The sequence below is a fragment of the Kryptolebias marmoratus genome, linkage group LG5 (genome assembly GCF_001649575.2).
Source record: "Kryptolebias marmoratus isolate JLee-2015 linkage group LG5, ASM164957v2, whole genome shotgun sequence".
In the NCBI taxonomy this organism is placed as follows: Eukaryota; Metazoa; Chordata; class Actinopteri; order Cyprinodontiformes; family Rivulidae; genus Kryptolebias; species Kryptolebias marmoratus.
Genome location: NC_051434.1, coordinates 16,247,817 through 16,264,269, shown reverse-complemented (window position 1 = coordinate 16,264,269; position 16,453 = coordinate 16,247,817). Strand labels below are relative to the sequence as shown.

At 44.7% G+C, this 16,453-nt stretch overlaps 1 protein-coding gene across 2 annotated transcripts in view; it reads right to left on the bottom strand.

Annotated features, from left to right (window-relative positions):
- Positions 1–16,453, bottom strand: part of kiaa1522 (KIAA1522 ortholog) — a 39,464-nt gene extending 23,011 nt beyond the window's left edge. Inside the window, exons 1-2 of one of the 2 annotated variants that reach the window (XM_017421024.3) lie at positions 11,512–11,665; positions 10,659–11,109 (exon numbers count right to left, since the gene is read on the bottom strand). In XM_017421024.3, the coding sequence (XP_017276513.1) occupies positions 10,659–10,890 (232 nt within the window). In that variant the 5' untranslated portion in view covers positions 10,891–11,109; positions 11,512–11,665. Of the gene's footprint in view, positions 1–10,658; positions 11,110–11,511; positions 11,666–16,356 lie in introns of those variants that run through there. The other variant, XM_037975719.1, reaches the window with a different exon arrangement.

Below are 16,453 nucleotides of genomic sequence, written 5' to 3'. Positions count from 1 at the left end.
AATTTTTTAAAGTACCACTGATTGTCACACACCTGAGTGTGCGAAATTTGTTCTCCGCATTTGACCCATCCCCTGAGGGAGCGGTGAGCAGCAGCTTGCCTCACTCGGGAATCATTTGGTGATCTAACCCCCCCAATTCCAACCCTTAATGCTGAGTGTCAGCCAGGGTGGCAATGGGTCCTATCTTTGGTATGACCTGGCCGGGGATTGAACCCACAACCTCCCAGTTTCAGGGCAGACACTCTACCACTAGGCCACTGATCCAGTTTTTATGTTTCCATAGTGTTTTACAGAGGAGACATGACAAGTTAAAATGACCCTTCACTTCCAGTTTCAAAGAGAAAATCAAAAGTTTGGATACGGTGGAAGTCAACGAGAGTCCGGCTGTACTCATTTTGCACAATGTACGGATTTGTGGGAAACCCATAGAAAACAAACTGGGTAAAAGGAGACAAAAATGCCCACGTTCTGATGCGCCAATTGTCTGAGAAATGTAAATATGTGTCAGTAAAAATTATTTTTTTTAGCAAAAAGGTGGGAACATTAGGACAGCTCGAAGGTTAGAGTGCGTGACGTCACCACACTAAGTTGAACACATTCTAAAACCTTTCCAAACAATCCAAAAAACTCAAGCGGAGATTGTGTAAAAGGGGGCTTCAGATAAGCTTCCGCTTCAGACATGTAAAGTCCAACTTTCCGTGACCCGTTTAAACTTGTTGACTCTCTAAAAGCCGGCACACTATTCCCGTCCAAGCTCACATTTGGACGTTTTTCTGTTTGTTTCCAAGGCTGCCAGAGGAGCAGCGAGTCAAAAAGCGTAACCGAAATGGAAAGACAAGAGCCAGATAGTACAAAGGTCGCTTCGCGGCTGTGACTGGTACCCTTAATTAAAATGTAGCGAGTCCTTGAGTGGCGGGGATAATTAGCAGCGATGATGCCGTGGTGCTAACTCAAGAGCTTCTGGATCAATAGTAGCTGGAGCGAAGTCAGACTGAGACGAGGGGAAAGACGAGATAAGACGTGGACTCGATCAGTGGCGAAACCACGCACTCGTCGCTGTGGTCATCAGCGTTTCCCCTCGCTCCACCTTCCGCCTCTTCTGAGAAACAGAGGAGATAAAACAGCTTCCAATAAAAAAAAAAAAAAAAGCAGATTTATTGTTACGGTGGGGGATGTAGGGCTGGAGCTGCAGGGCTAAGGCAAGAAAAAAGAAAAAGAAAGAAGAAATTTACAATCCCTGGCTTTTCTGGAGCAGGTATTGATTTGAATCTGAAGCTCTCAGAGGCTTCAGTTTGTGATTGTTTCCAGAATGTGTGATGAGGAAAAGACGCGCCTGTAGGATGTTGCTCCTGCAGTCGGTTTTATCGCCGTGTAAAATGATCTGCTTCAACGTGCTCAGAAAGAGCCTCCTAATGCAGCCCCGCCAGAACCGCACCCAGTGCATTTGTGCTGCCGGAGTACTCCCTATCTCATCTGTCACTGAGAGTGCACTTTAAAGTGTGTGTGTGTGTGTGTACTGGCTGCTCGGTACCCTGCCTTCACCTACGAGCTGCGAAGACATCATGCCCCAGATCCATTTAAATGTAGGCGTGATCAAAGTCTGAGTCACCGCGGCGACAGATTCCAGGGTTTTGACGGCTGCAGGGGAGGCTGGAAATGAGAGCAAACGAGCCTCGCGCTCAAGGGCGCCGGCGTCGGGAAACGTTGTTGTCAGGGAAAGTGGTTGTCAGGGTTACCAGGGTCTCAAGAGTTTTTCTGGGTTAGATACATGTAAAAAAAAAAAAAGATAAATAGAAGTTTGAAATGAAAAAAGCGACACTGCTTGTTGTCTCACCATATGTGACCCTCCATCCGTCTTTCCAGTTGGAGCTTTAGGAGCCGGTGACTCGGATCAGTGCTCCCATCTTGTGGTGAAGCCTCACCATCACCATCAGGGACGGAGCGTTTTAAAGATCGAGGCAAGAGCAGGGGAGTACAAGGTGATTTCTGCTCGACTCTTGACTTTTTTTTTTTATAAATCTCAAAGCAGCAAAGAGATGATTTCAGCAGCTGGTTCTTTGCCGTTCTTCCTCAGTAAGAAAATGAAGTCCAAGTCAGAGTGTTTGTCACACTGATCAGCTGCCAACACCGAGCAGGGAGTGTGCTTCAGCCGTAAAAAAAAAAAAAACCCAAATCAGTTTGTTACACATTTCTGCGAGCGCCAAGGCACATGAGCATGTTGACAGCCGAGTTCATATTTGGTCTGAATTTTCATCTCAAGGGAGTTTGCTCTTTGAGAGAACAAACTGTGTTTTCTTTAAAGGATTCAGCGAACCTTTAACATCTTAACTGTTGCAGAGAGCTCTTTGAAGGGCCTCCGTTTGGGGAAATAGAGTTTACAGCCAACCTAAATGATGAGCCAAAGGCTAGTCCGAACACAGCCAAGATCAAAGTGGATTGCTGACATCTTGAAACAACTCCGATCTCAAGGCTCCTCCATAAAACATCCATCCATCCATTTTCTTTACCCGCTTCTCCTTTCTGGGTCTCGGGGAGCTGGTGTCTGTCTCCAGCAGTCACTGTGCGAGAGGCGGGGGACACCCTGGACAGGTCGCAAGTCCATCACAGGGACACACAGAGACAAATGAGACAAACAACCATTCACACTCTCACTCACACCTAGGGACAATTTAATAGTTACCAATTAACCTAACATGCATGTTTTTGTTCTGTGGGAGGAAACCACATGTCGTCACTTCGTCACATTATTGAGCCTCAGAGCCGGCTTACCTTTTCACACGTTCACCGTTTCGGCTCTGTTCCCACCTCGCTTCGCGGCACAAAGGAGGCTCGGTCCATTCAGAAACCTCATCGAGGCGGCCAGAAGGCGTCTAAGTCCCGGGATGAAAAGTTTTGCAAAAGAGCCTTTAGAAATCTTGTTGCTGTTCATGCAAAACCCTATTGTAGAAACTTCCAGGACATCACCACCACTGCATGGTTGTCTGCTTTTTAGCCAGTGTAAACAGCAGCAGCAGCCTTTTTTCAAATTTCCTAACATTACGGACACTTGTGTGAAAGTTTATAAAATAGCATCTGCGTGAACAGCTTTGAAATTCTGACAATGAGTTATTTTCCGACAAAAAAAATCTGCTTTGGAGGTTCTTCTGCGTGGTTTAGAAGTTATTAGATTGTTAAAACGCTCAATGTCAAGTTTGCATTAAAAGGTTATTTTAGCAGAAATGTTATTTTCCTTCTGCTACTAACAACTAAATCTGGTTTTGCCCAAGTTCAGACTAGGTGTGAGCTCATCAGTCCTGTCAGAGTTAATCTGAGGTTGTTCAAAGAGCTACCTACAGGTAAGATATTCATTGTTCAGATCCCCACTGTCCAAAGTATCCCTCTAAGCCGTACACACCCAGCAGCAGCTGTACTCCTCTGGTCTGGCTCTGCGGCAGCGGCGCGAGACAGTGAACCGTTTATGCGCTTAGAGTCTCAATGGGCCGCAAACGTGAAGATGTAGATAGAAGGATTTACTGAGGCCGCGCTTCTTCCCGCTTCATCCCCGAGACGAGCTGCAACATAAACAAGAGGCCGACGCCAGAGCTGCCGGGACAAAGCGCAAAAGCACAAACACGCAGCCTAATTCCTCCATGAAAGTCAGGCGTGTCGCCTATCCACACCCTCACAGGTGTGGCCACTTACTGTGATTAAGCCCACGTGCCTGTACCGCCGCTGCCTGGCCAGCAGGGGGAGATGAAACGTACCACTTCACAAGTCTGGACCGTACGGGGAAGCATCGCGCGGACAACACTCCTGTCTGGTTAATTATCCGTGTCAGGGTGTGTGAAGCCACAAGTGGCTCGGATTAGAAGCAGCAGGGAAATTTAATAACGTCAACCGGTGCCCCTTAAAATGTCCCGGAGCTCAGATAAGCAGGACACATAAGACTCGAGTTCAGGTTTCTTCATGCAGGGAGAGAAAACGGTCAAACACAGAGAACGCACAGCTGGATCGGGTAAACCGAGTTCAACAGGTGTATCTGTTGTGACATATTACATAACAGGACACAGACACATACACACACACAGTGTCCTGGGGGAAATATTAGTTGTGTATCTCTGTGTATACAGAGTCCCCCTCCCTCCGTTCAGGCTGATGTGTTCCAGCTGCTCCCCCCCACACTTCAAACACCCTCAGTATCCAATAACACAACCCATGACTTTCAAACTCCCAAACATTACATCTAAAAAAGACGTTAGTTTTCCTTTTATACATATATCACTTTGCATGCTGAATGTGTGTACTGACTCTGTTGTTTGAATTTTGCAGACTGTGCAGTTTTATTCATGATTCATTCATTATGTTTTCCATAATATCTGTCCTTCCATCTGTCTGTCTGTTAGCAAGGGTACATTAAAAAGTAATAAACAGATTTTGATGAAAACCTTCAGGAAATGTTGGGCTTGTCATGATCCGGATCCTGCAAACCTTTAACAACCCTATGGCCTTGGTGGAGGTTTGCTTCTAGTTCATATAACAGATTCATTCATTCACATATCAAAACGTTCAGCTCATTCAGGAGGTGGGTGATCGGACTTTTGGTTTCTGTAACTTTTAAAATGTTCAAGATATTTAACTTTATTTACAAATATTAAATAAAAATACATTGAGATGTTTTTGTTTTTTGCTCTTTTTACAATCTACTTCAGCATAGTTGCTCTATTTTTGTCCTCTTATGCTACTTTTAGCATGTAGCCAGCCTTTTTTGTACTTTTTAGCTTTTGGGTAGGTTTTTGCTACAGTTAGCCTTAAGCGAGTGTTTTGCTACTTGTAGGTTTTAGCTAGCATTTCGCTACTGTTCTGCTTCTTTTAGTAAGCTTTTTTGCTGCTACTAGCTGATCCTCCGCCGCTTTTAGCATTTTGCTAGTTTTAGCTTTCAGCTAGCCTGTTGCTACATTTAGCTTTTAGCTAGTGTTCTGCCTCTTTTAACTTGAACAACTCAGTTTCAGGTTCTTCAGCCAGTTCCTGTAAAGTCATTCATGTAATATTCATGTAACAGAAAACAGGATTTCTCCGGTCCATTAGCTGCGTTTGGATACATTTCTCTGCTAATCGATTAGAATCTGCACAGGTCATATTACAGACGGTGATCAGCACGAACAGTTTTCAGGTATTTGCCTCTGCTCGTGTGAACTTAAAAGGGCCGAAGGAAATGTAGTCCTCTCTGCCGCGATCCTGTGACTTGGGCACATTTTATATCCTGGCGTTAAACGTGGCCCGAGGGGCGGTGAAGATTTCACTCCAAAACATCGCCGTCAGGATCCTATTGTTGCCTCGTGATGCGCTCCTCGCAGCGCGGTCGCCTGGGAGACGTTTACCTCAGCGACGCAGCTGTAAGCCCGCGGTGATGGATGAGGGCTGGAGGTATCTGCTTACCCAGGTAAAATTACCTTGCTCGTCAGTGTGTGTGTGTGTGTGTGTGTGTGTGTGTGTGTGTGTGGGAGGTTGCATTAAACTTTCACGGTCCTCCCTTTATGCTGCACGCTCCTCTTTGCCCTCCGCTCACTGCCTGTCAAACTGTATTAAAGTGGCTCTGAGTTGTGGCCTGTAATAAAGCTAAAGCTGCATACAATGTTCTGCGTGTAATGAGATGTTTGCCCCTCGACTGCTCTGAGGGCTCTGTAATCTATATTACAGTTTGCGAATCCACACACCCTGATTGTGTTTGTGATGTGGCAGCCACACACACACGCACGCACACACAGAAGCCCCCCCCAAAAAAATAACCCAAGCGGAGAACGGGATCCTTTACGAGCACGTATACAAGGACTTCACTTGTGTTACGGCTGAGGGCTCTGTCACGCCGACGCGCACCAACAGCTTCGCGGACACGCAGAAAACAATGGCCGCACACACGCGGAATCCAAAGGCGCGCTGCGCAAAGTGAGCTCACGGATCGAGCAGCCGAAGATGGGACCGAGCTGGACAAAGCAGGTAGCTGCAGGGCCCCTGGGAGCCCTGATATGTGTGTGTGTGGAGGTGATGTAATGAATGTCGGTGCTGGCTCGGCGCCGCCCTAAGCCCAGCCACTGACACACAAACACACACACACACACACATACCCTCTGATACAGGGTAGCGCTCGGTCACACACAGCTGTAAACACACACTGATTACACGGTGAGACCTGCACACCCAGAGCGACGCTGAGCTCTGAAACAAAACAAGCAATGAGGCAAAAGACTGGAAAAGAAGAAGAAGGAAAAAAAAGAAGCAGCGAGCGTTTTGCTGAGGAGCTGCTCTGATTAAAAAGGCATTGAGAGAGCGTTCCCTAAGAGTCCTCGTTAGGCTGAATGGGGCTTTGTGATTTGTTGTAATCCCCCCACCCTCCTCCCGCTTCATAACTCCAGACCCATCGAGGCGTCCGGGAGGCCACGCAAAACTCACCTTGACTTCTCTGAAAGCTCTAAAATCAAGAGCTGGCTAACTCTCACACAGAAGAGCAAAAATGCCAAAGAACAGGAGCGTTGACATGACTTCAGAAGAGTTAAACTTACAGTCACTATGACATATTCAGCCATTCAGGAAAAAAAGGACATCTCAGAGAAACAGTTGGTCATGAAGAGGAGAAAGCCTCATTAAAAAAAAAAAAAAAAATATATATATATATATATATATAATTTTTGCTGCTGGTGTTTGCATGACTTGGCCACAACTGTTCCATAAGACATTTTTTGTTTAAAAACATAAAAGCCTATAAAAACACACACATCTAATTCTAATAAGTGTTGCATCAATGCAGACTCATCAAGACTTAATTCACCCTCTGAAGCGGACAGATGCAGGTGGTCAGATGTGAGCAGCTGCTAAAGTGCAGGAAGGTGCTGGGATGTGGCATCTTCTCCATTTTTACCTCCGCCAAGGAGGGCATGTTTTCAGTAGCGTCTGTCTGTCTGTCTGTTTGTCTCTCTGTGTACAAGGGTACTCAAAAAATTATAGGCGTGAAATTTTCAGGAAACCTCAAACATGGTACAAGGAGCCAGTGAATAAATGTTTGTGGAGAGCTGGTCAAAGTTTGAGGTCAAAGGTCAAGGTCACAGATCAGCCAGTGCTCTAACTCTGCAGCTGTATAACAGGAAGGTTAAGCTGCACAGCTGACCGCTTTGTAGGTTGAGGTTGATCACCACTGGTTTTAAGGTCATGGGGTCAAAGGTCAACATCACAGCTGACCTAGTGCTCCAACTCTGCAGCAGTGTAATGTAGGAATGTCAAACTGCACAGCTGGACACCTCGTGGGTCAAAGATGATGCCTGTTGGTTTCGAGGTTTATGGGGTCAAAGGTCAAGGTCACAGGTAACCCCTTTGTTAAAACCTTGTCTCTGCTCCTACATGTGACCCTTCTGTTTCCTCCACCAAGGAGGTTCTGTTTCCTGGTGTGTTCGTTGGTTTGTTTGTCTGTCTGTCAGCAAAGATCAGGTAAAAACTAAAGAACAGATTTGGAGGAAATATTCAGGAAATGTTGGGGTTGTCCCAAAAAACAATGGATTCAATTCCGGTGCCGATCCAGATTATGATCCGGATCGAACTATGTTTTAATCACGATGCAGCCTTGGTGGAGGTTTGCACTCCATTTCCAAAACCAGCTGCAAAAGTGTTATTCTAAAACTTCTCTTTTTCCGTTTTTCTTCTTTTTTAACATAATTAAATATAGTTTGGCAAAACCCAAACTATAACTATCCCACCTCCATGCTTCAAAGTTATGTTCATCTTCTGAAAAGACTTGCTCTGCACCAAACCTGTCTAAAGTTTTTGTTGTTTTATTGCCAAAAGTCAAATCTGGGTGCTCAGCTCTTGTAGTGAAGTTGCAGATGTAGTAACTCTTGGATAAATTCAAAGTTTTGATTTTTCTGCAGCTTACAGTAGGTTTTGCTCACTCTGACGGAGTATTTTAAAAGAAGAAACAACTTTTTCCACTCATCCAATGCTGGAACAGTCACGGTGTACACTTTAAAAGGCCTAAATGTGAAGATTAATAAACACAAACTGTGCTTAACTGGCCTGAAAATGTAGCGTCTCTCATATTTGAAGGCAGAAACAATCCACTTCGGCCTCGGCTCTGTTCAGACTAGTTAGCTCGTCAGTCCTGTCAGAATCAAACTCTATTTCTACAAACTCAGGTCAGATACCCACAGGTAAGATATTAATTGCTCATAACCTAAAATATACAAATGATCTCTTTAAACTTTGAATTTACAAAGAATAGCCACTGGTTCCTTAAAAAGGAGCGATTTTTAGATCGGTAAAAAAACCTAAAATAAACAGTGATCTAACACAAAAGTAAATGTGACCTTTTCCCCTGATTTAAAGCGTTTTGCTCAAATTCTGGATATTTTTACATTTACACAGTTGAATGGGTCAAAGCGCTAAAAATCCGTTTCTACTTATTTTTGGGCTCTAATAAATCAAGGCTCAAACAAATGAACTTTGACTTTTGTCGTTTTTTTTTTTTAAACTTCCTGGAAATTCTGTTTATAAATCAAAACGTATGACGATTTAAAATGGAGCATGTCAAGACAAGACCGAAATAACAAATAAATTAAAAAAAAACTTCTGTTATTTCCCAGCTGGAGGCTTTGTGACTCTGTTGCTTGTTGTGTTTTAATAGTGATCTCCTTCAGCCTTACAAATGGGAAAATCCCTGACACAAAATGCCAAGAAAACCAATAATTCCCAGACTTCCTCAGCATCAAGCTCCGACCCACATCCTCTGCTGGGGGAATCATTATCGCCGGTCCTGGTTAATCTTTGATTTCAAACGGAGTCTGATACCCAAACCAGCAAAGTCGATTCACGGACGTCCCACTGATTCGGCTGAACGAGTAAAAGGCAGAAAGCGTGCTGAACCAAATGTTGTGCCAACCCCCCCCACACACACACACCACACACACACGGTAAATGGCGAAAGAGAAAGGGATGGGTTAAGAGATGGAGCAAAAAAAACAGGAAACGGGGACTGTGGGTAATCTCTGGGCTGCCGACCGTAGCATCAGTAAGCTGAAAAAGGGGATTAGACCCTCGAGTTTCTGTCTGAGTCACTTTCGCCACAATATAGATGTTCGAACAGACGTCCCGACGAGGAAGAAATCCCTCCTAACTTTTTATCAGGACATTCCTCAGACGTGCATCATCGCCGCAGACTGTCTGTGATGAAACAAAAACCAACAAAAGGATTAAAAATCCTCGTCTGAACTTCGCCTTTTAGGGAAGCAGCGACAGAATTCAGAATCAGTCGCGATAAGCAACATAAGTCTTCAGCATGCAGCTATGCTAAAAAAAGTATTTCCATTTATTTGTTTATTCGGGTACTCGTGGGAAGAGCAGGGAACATGTCAGCTAGTTTTAGCTCGGCTTAGGTCTGGACCGACTCACATGAGAACCATCCGGCTCCTCTGACACCACTGTAAACACACCCCTGCATTCACGAACTAATTAGGTCTCAGTCCTAACTAGATTCAGGAAAGAAAGGAGACCACTGTGACAAATAAACGAGAGAGACAAAATCCACAGAGATACGTTTTGCTCTTCATCCCGAACAGAACAGCTCGATCAAGTCTGAATGCACCAATCAGAGGGGCACGGATGAAACAATGTTATTATTGCTTTTCGGCTGCAATATCCCTTGGATGTTTATGGTGAATTGTATTATTGCGTGTTGATTTTTGACAAGGACCAGTTGTCATATGTTTAAAATGTTAGCGCTTTAAAATGAACTGACATTAGAGAGCTTCACAGTTGTGAGAGCAGATATTAAAAGGCCGGTGGGAGTTTGTGGTTCTGTAGAGAGGTTAGGACCACTCGGCAGCTCACCTGTTGTGGCGAGGTCTTTGAACAGCTTCAGTTTGGAGAAACGGACTTAAATCCTGACTGAACTGACAAGCTAATGGCTAGTCTGAGTGGTGTCGAGAGCAAAGTGGATGAACTAACTCCTGTGTCTAAGCTTTAATACGCAAAAGCTGCTTTATAAACCTTTACTCTGCAGTCAGATTCATGGTTATTCTAGCAGAAAAAAACATGATATTTTATATACTATACATCAGCCATGATACTTTATGTAGCTGTGGCTGAGAGAGCTGAAAATCTCTGACACCAAACACACTCCTGCTCGCTTTTCTCGTCTCCTCCTCGTTGGTAAACGTGATGCCTGGGTGCTTCTTTGGCGACCTGATAGACACATGTAGCATTTAGGCTATGGCTAACCCCCCCCCCAAAACAAGCTACTTCCTGGATATATTTTTGGTCTCCCGGCAACCAACGCCAAACTTTCGCAGCACTTTTGCGCCCTCCTCCCCTGCTGTTGGGCTGTAAAACTTGCACATGCTGCTTCCAGTGTGTAGCCTTAGCGCTTGCAAATAACCACAGAAATTTAGGGAAATGACTGTGTGATGTGCAATAGATGCGATGTAGTGATTGCATTAAGAGTTATAAAAATTTAAGACTGGAGTTGGTTTACGTTAGCAGCACCTGCTCTGAGTAGCCGTTAGCTTAAAGATAAGGACATAAAACTAATTTTCTTCAAACTGAGGTCATTCAAAGAGCTATCTACAACAGGTAAGATATTGATTGATCATAACCCTTCCACAGAATCCTCGAGAAGCTGAAACAGTAGTTGATCACACTACCTTTCGCAGCATCATAGCTCTGAAGTCCCAGTTTGTTCTCCGTCACGCCTGTAGGGTTACGGTTGAGTCCGGCACCGAGGTTCTTCTTCCTCCGGCTCCCCCTCAGCCAGCTCAGAGCCTGTCCCAGGGAGCTTCCTGCCTTCCTCTGCCCACGCTGAGCCCTCACCTCCCTGGCTAGGATCTCAGTGATGTCCCTGGGCACCAGGTCCCCTGTAGACCTCCTCCGGGACATCCCGGAAAGCCGGAGACTCGGTGCCGCCGCTCAGATCGGAGTTCCGTTGAGGTGAGATGGCTCAGCGGGTCTGGAACGTTCCCCCCCTCGCTCCGCAGAACTCGATGAACGCCCCCCCGTCTCTCTTTGGCCTATCTCTGTTTTTACTGCCTGTCACCACCTGGGATAACAGTGGGATCAGCAGGATGGGAGGAAGAGGGCACCGAGGGGAAAAACGGGCTGGAAATGGAAGCCAAAGGGAGGAGAAAGAGAGCAAGAATTTAGGGGAGAAAAATGAGCTTTACATGAAATTATGGGGGAGAAAAAATAAAACTTAAAAACAGACACCAATCTGAGCATTAACACAAAGCCTTCTTGACTACATTTTCCAGCCCCATGGTAGCTTTTCTGTTCTTGGGTTTAGTGTTTTATGGGTCCATGAAGGAGTCTATATATGTGTGTGTGAGCCATGTGGTTCAAATCAGCAGAAATTAGAGCATGAAAAGAAGCTCAGAGAAAGTAAACTAGCAATGACAAAACTCCAAGAGCTCACATAAACAAAGAGCTCGAGTTGACCGCCGGCACCACCTCCCTCTAGTTATTGTTACAAACGAAGCAAAGACATGAGAGTCGACAACTTACTCGGCGTGTTGTCCTCTCCGCTGCTCCCCTCTTTTCTCTCAGCCTGAGAACAGCTTTTCAGTGCATATGTGTGTGTGTGTGTGTGTGTGTGTAGAGCACAGTAAATGAAGCTCCATGCTCTCTGAAACAACCCGTCCCTCCCTCTGCCTCAGAGCCAGCCTCTCCTCTCCTCTTACGTTGCTGCTTAGCTGCTTCTCTTCACATTCCAAACGACTGGAGTTCAGACTTTCTCAGCTGCAGTGCAGGTGCTGAGAGGTCTCTTCCTCTGCAGGTTGGAGGTTTTGTAGTTTTTTTGTTTTTTTTTTGCCACTTCCTCCCCAGCGTTCTTTTAGAGAGGATCTCCCGAGTCCACCGTGGCAGCTCGGGGAGTAAAAATGAATGAATAAAAACACAGCTTGAGTTTCCTTACGGGGGCGGCAGTGGCTCAGGATGTAGGGGTTCGTCCTGTAACCGGAGGGTTGAACCCCCTGCTCAGTCCGTCTCAGCTGATGTGTCTTTAGGCAAGACATTTCACCTGCCTTGCCTGCTGGAGGTGGTCAGAGGGTTCGGTGGCGCCGGTGTGATGGCAGCCTCACTTCTGTCAGTCTGCCCCAGGCCTACAATGTAGCTCACCACCATCAGTGTGTGAATGGATGAATGACTGATTGTAGTGCAAAGCACTTTGGAGTCCTTCAACTTGATAATGTGCTATACAAGTGCATTTACCATTTAATAAGAGAAAGATTACTTTTTAAAAATAGTAATCAGAAATTACCCTGTAGTAATAAATACGGATTGCCGCTCGCTGCCAAAAACCAAAAACAGGCTATAGTCTTGTTTCTGGTCTCTTAGCAAAGCATCTCATGAGCCACGGGATGGATTTTAATTCAACTTTTAGAAAATAATCCCTGGATGTTCATGCACAAGTGATCGACTGCTGGAGACAACCAAATTTGAGATGGCTGCCACGGCTAATCAACCTCAGCAAACACATAAATGGCTACAATTCAGTCAATTTTTCTAAATTTGAGCTATTTGTGCGGTAGTAGCTGAGGGTCACACACAACTCATGCTCCGACTTTGACATCTCGCAGTATCGCATGGGATCGCGCACGTCATTTTAAAGCTTTGACCAAAACGATGACAACTCTGATCTTGGTTTAAAACTCTGGCATGGAAGAAGTCGTTGTTTCAGGGAATGCTGGGCTTTTAATGTTTAGTTGCCTTTTTTTTTTGTAGAATAAAGGTGTTAAAAAAAAAAAAGTTTAGTCCGGAGAGTTGTCGTCTTTCTTCTTTTGCTGATAAAAGATGTGGCTCTTTCCTGTTTTTGTGCAGCAAAGTGGAAACGCAACGCTTCTTGTTACTGAAGAGAGGAAGAGACGGCCCTGTAACCTCTGGTCCATTTGACCCGAATGCCACGGGAGGGTTAAATGTGACTCACACACACACACACAATTAGACAGATAGGTAGGGCCAGTTACCCATAAATCATGATCACTTGTGCTCACATCCAGCCTGATTTTTGCCACTGAAATCTGTCATGACTCTGTGTGGCAGGAGCCCAGACAGCATCTCTGGGTGGGCTCGAGGGTTTAGATGAAGGAAAACACTCGTTTGTTGTGGGTGGAGTTCGTATAAGTAAGCGCCTGTGTTGGGGGAAGGCTTTTTGGGTGGAGGTTGAGGTAAAAAAAAAAAGAAAATTCACTAAAAGAAAAAAAAACAAAAAAAATGCCAAAAATTTCCACATAAACAACGAGAAAACGAGTGAGAAAACCCAGCTCTGCAGCTCAGACATGTTGTTCTTCAGAGTACCAACAAAGCTTGAATGGTTCGCAGAAAACTGGACTTATTGACCCGCTTTCCTATTTGCCTGTCCAGAGCACCATCAGGGAGTGAGAGACCCAGGTGTGTGGTTACCATGGTGACAGTTTTAACTTTTTTTCTTTTGATCTCGGTTCTCTTAACCCTTCTAAAACAGTTCACACAGCTTAGATTATTACCAAAGTAAGTCCCAAATTATTGCTGGGTTTTATAGAAGAAAGTTGATGTTTGGTGGAAATCAGCTACATCAGCATCTTTCTGAGGTTTTAAAGAAATTTTCCAGTTGCATTTTGTTCTTTGGCCAAAACTGGTGTATAACCAAATATCTGATGTAACCCTCAAATATTAAACTTCTCGTCTAGGTTGTAAAACATCTTAGCTCGAAGTCTTTGGCTGTTACGTTGTTCGTTTTTGTGCAGCTTCATCTGCGCCACTGTCTGCGTTTAGCTCCTGAGATGCGACAGCCATCTGACCGGTCCGTTAGGATTCCTGGACTGTTTCTGCCTTAAGGCCCGGGGATATTCCCATCAGACGCCTCCTAAAGTCAAAGTCCTACGACACACGGCTGCCCACGTGCTTCCCCGCCATTTGAGCTGATCGAATACGCTCGGCATCAGCGATTTCATGATGCGCGAACGACGGAAAACATCAACGGCGCGTGGAGGGAATTTGTTAAACACACCGTATTTCGAGATATCTCTTTTAGACCAATCATCAGATTCCCTTCGGTTGTCATTTAAAGTAATTAAAAGTTAATTAACTTCTTCCATATACTGGACCTGCTGGCTGGTCATCAGAAGATAAACCTCTCTCTCTCTGTGATAAAGTGTGTGAGACTCAGATGTGGAGGGATCCATACTGTCTGTGTGTGTGTGTGTGTGTGTGTGTGTGTGTGTGCAGCTGGGAGGGGTTACAATGAGTCATAGCTCAGTTCACTGTTGCCTAACAGACTGAAATGTTTAACATTGCCATGGTAATCCAAAAGAAAACAGCCGTCCTCAGAGTGTCCCTGTGTGAATGTGCGTGTGTGTGTGTGTGCGCGCTACACCAGATACAAAATCATTAACCACCAGAACTTTATGAGCCAACTGGGGAATGTTTCACCAATCCTCCCCAAAAATCTGTTTCTCTTCGCTACAATCGCTACTTATGTCGTTTAGCTGGCATTTCTCCTGCCCAAAAAAAAAAAATACACATTTTGGTCATAATTAGAGAAAATGAAGCATAATAAGTTAATGTTTGACAGTATATAAGTATAGGAAGAACAGACATGTTAGGAAACTTGTTACGATACAAAAAGTTTGTTACTATGACAAGTTACTGCAGATGTTGCTGCATAAATAAAAAAAAAAACCCGGCTTAGTTTAGATCTGGGATTCTTTCTGTCTGGGAAAAAAAAGCAACTAAAATTAAAGGCCTAGCATTCCCTGAAGGGGATGCACACCCCCAGCTGCCCTTCATCCCAAAGTTTCAAACTAAGATCATCTTACGAAGAGAAAAGATGGAGTTCGAGCCATTTTGGTTAAACCCGTTAAAGGATTTTGTTAGCGCTTAGAATATGACTGCACATTATTCAAGCACGTTTGGGACTTCGAAACCGACGTGATCTGGTAGAAATGACAGAGCAGCGATGGAAGAACAAACTTTCGGTGAGTGGCGTGTGTTTGATGTGACTGAAAGGAGGCCGCGGGCAGGAAATCCACACAGCCGGCGGGGATAAGCCCCGCTCTCACAGCAGCATTATCATTCCTGACCTGCTTTTGTCCTGGGACAGAACTAAAACGCACACTTCCAATTCAGCTCAAAGCGCACCACAAAACACCGAAGTGACATCAGAAACAGCAACGCGTGACTCAGCTGCTCTAATGAAACGTTGGTCCGTACGCGCGACCTCCAAAAAGAACCGGTCCAACAGCAGGGGGAAGAAAAAAAACAGATTCACAGTTTGTTATTTTTAACATCAACCAGCTGAGAGGATGGGAGGGGTGGAAAGGAAGGGAAAGGAAGGTAGGAGGAAAAAAGAAATGAGGGCAGCGAGAGAACTGCGGCGTGTAATAATAGTTTTTTTTTTTTATATGAGGAGAGGTTCCAGGTTGAGGGATAAAATTAGGAGAGGACTCCTCTGTGGGACAGAAACAGCTTTGTCTTACCAAGCAGAGGGGACTGCTGGCAGGGAGCTCTGCCTGAAAACAGGTAGAGAAACAGGAGCTAAATGTAGTTTAAAAAAATGTTTTTTTTTCCCTTCTGATTCTCCATATCGCTCAAAGGCAAACAAAGATTATTAGGAGGTTCTTTTATTCATTGATCCAAATGGTTCAACGCTGCAAATCGGTGACTGAAAGGTCAGGGAAAACCTGGAGTTAAACGTGAATACTGGAGGAAAACCGGAGTCGGAAAGTTAGCTCAAGCACCAAAAACGCCATTTTCATTCATTTGTATTCTGCTAATTCAAAATCAGGTCGAGTGTTTAGAAATGACAGCAAACAAAGACTATTATTACACCCTCCCCAGAACAGGGTGAACGAATAAAAGTCCCTTCAGGATCAGTGTTACTGTTCTGAATGTCATAAAGGTTAGTCATCAGGGTAGGCTAAAGCAAGAATTGAGGTCGGGTTCGGTGGAACGATCTACTAACTAACTATTTTGAGGGTTTTGTCTCTAAATGGGGGTTTGTTCAAACAGCTGTACTGCAGATGAGATATTCATCACATAACCTTCCCACAGAGCTCCACTTCAGGAGCTCTGAACTATCCCTTTAAGGCTTCTGTTTGGCTAATATGTGAACACAAACAATGAGGTTAGAGTTTAATATTAGCTGTTATAAGTTCTTTAAAAAAACAAAAACATTTCTAATAAGTGCAGAATGGTAATCATGTAAAGCATGAAGCAAAGTAAAGCATTTTATTACGTTCCTTGTCATCGACACGGCGGTGGTAGTGTCATGGTTTGGACCTGCTTTGTATGGATTTGCTGATAGAACAATAAATAAATTCTTTAGGAAAGAGAAAAGCTAAAGCGTGAAGGTGATATAAGTTAATGGCTCACCTGACACGGCTTCATCGTGGACGCAGCCCCTCATCGTCCCGACCCGCCTCTTTGACAGCCGCAGACGACTCGATCGTGACGAGGATGGCTATTTGAC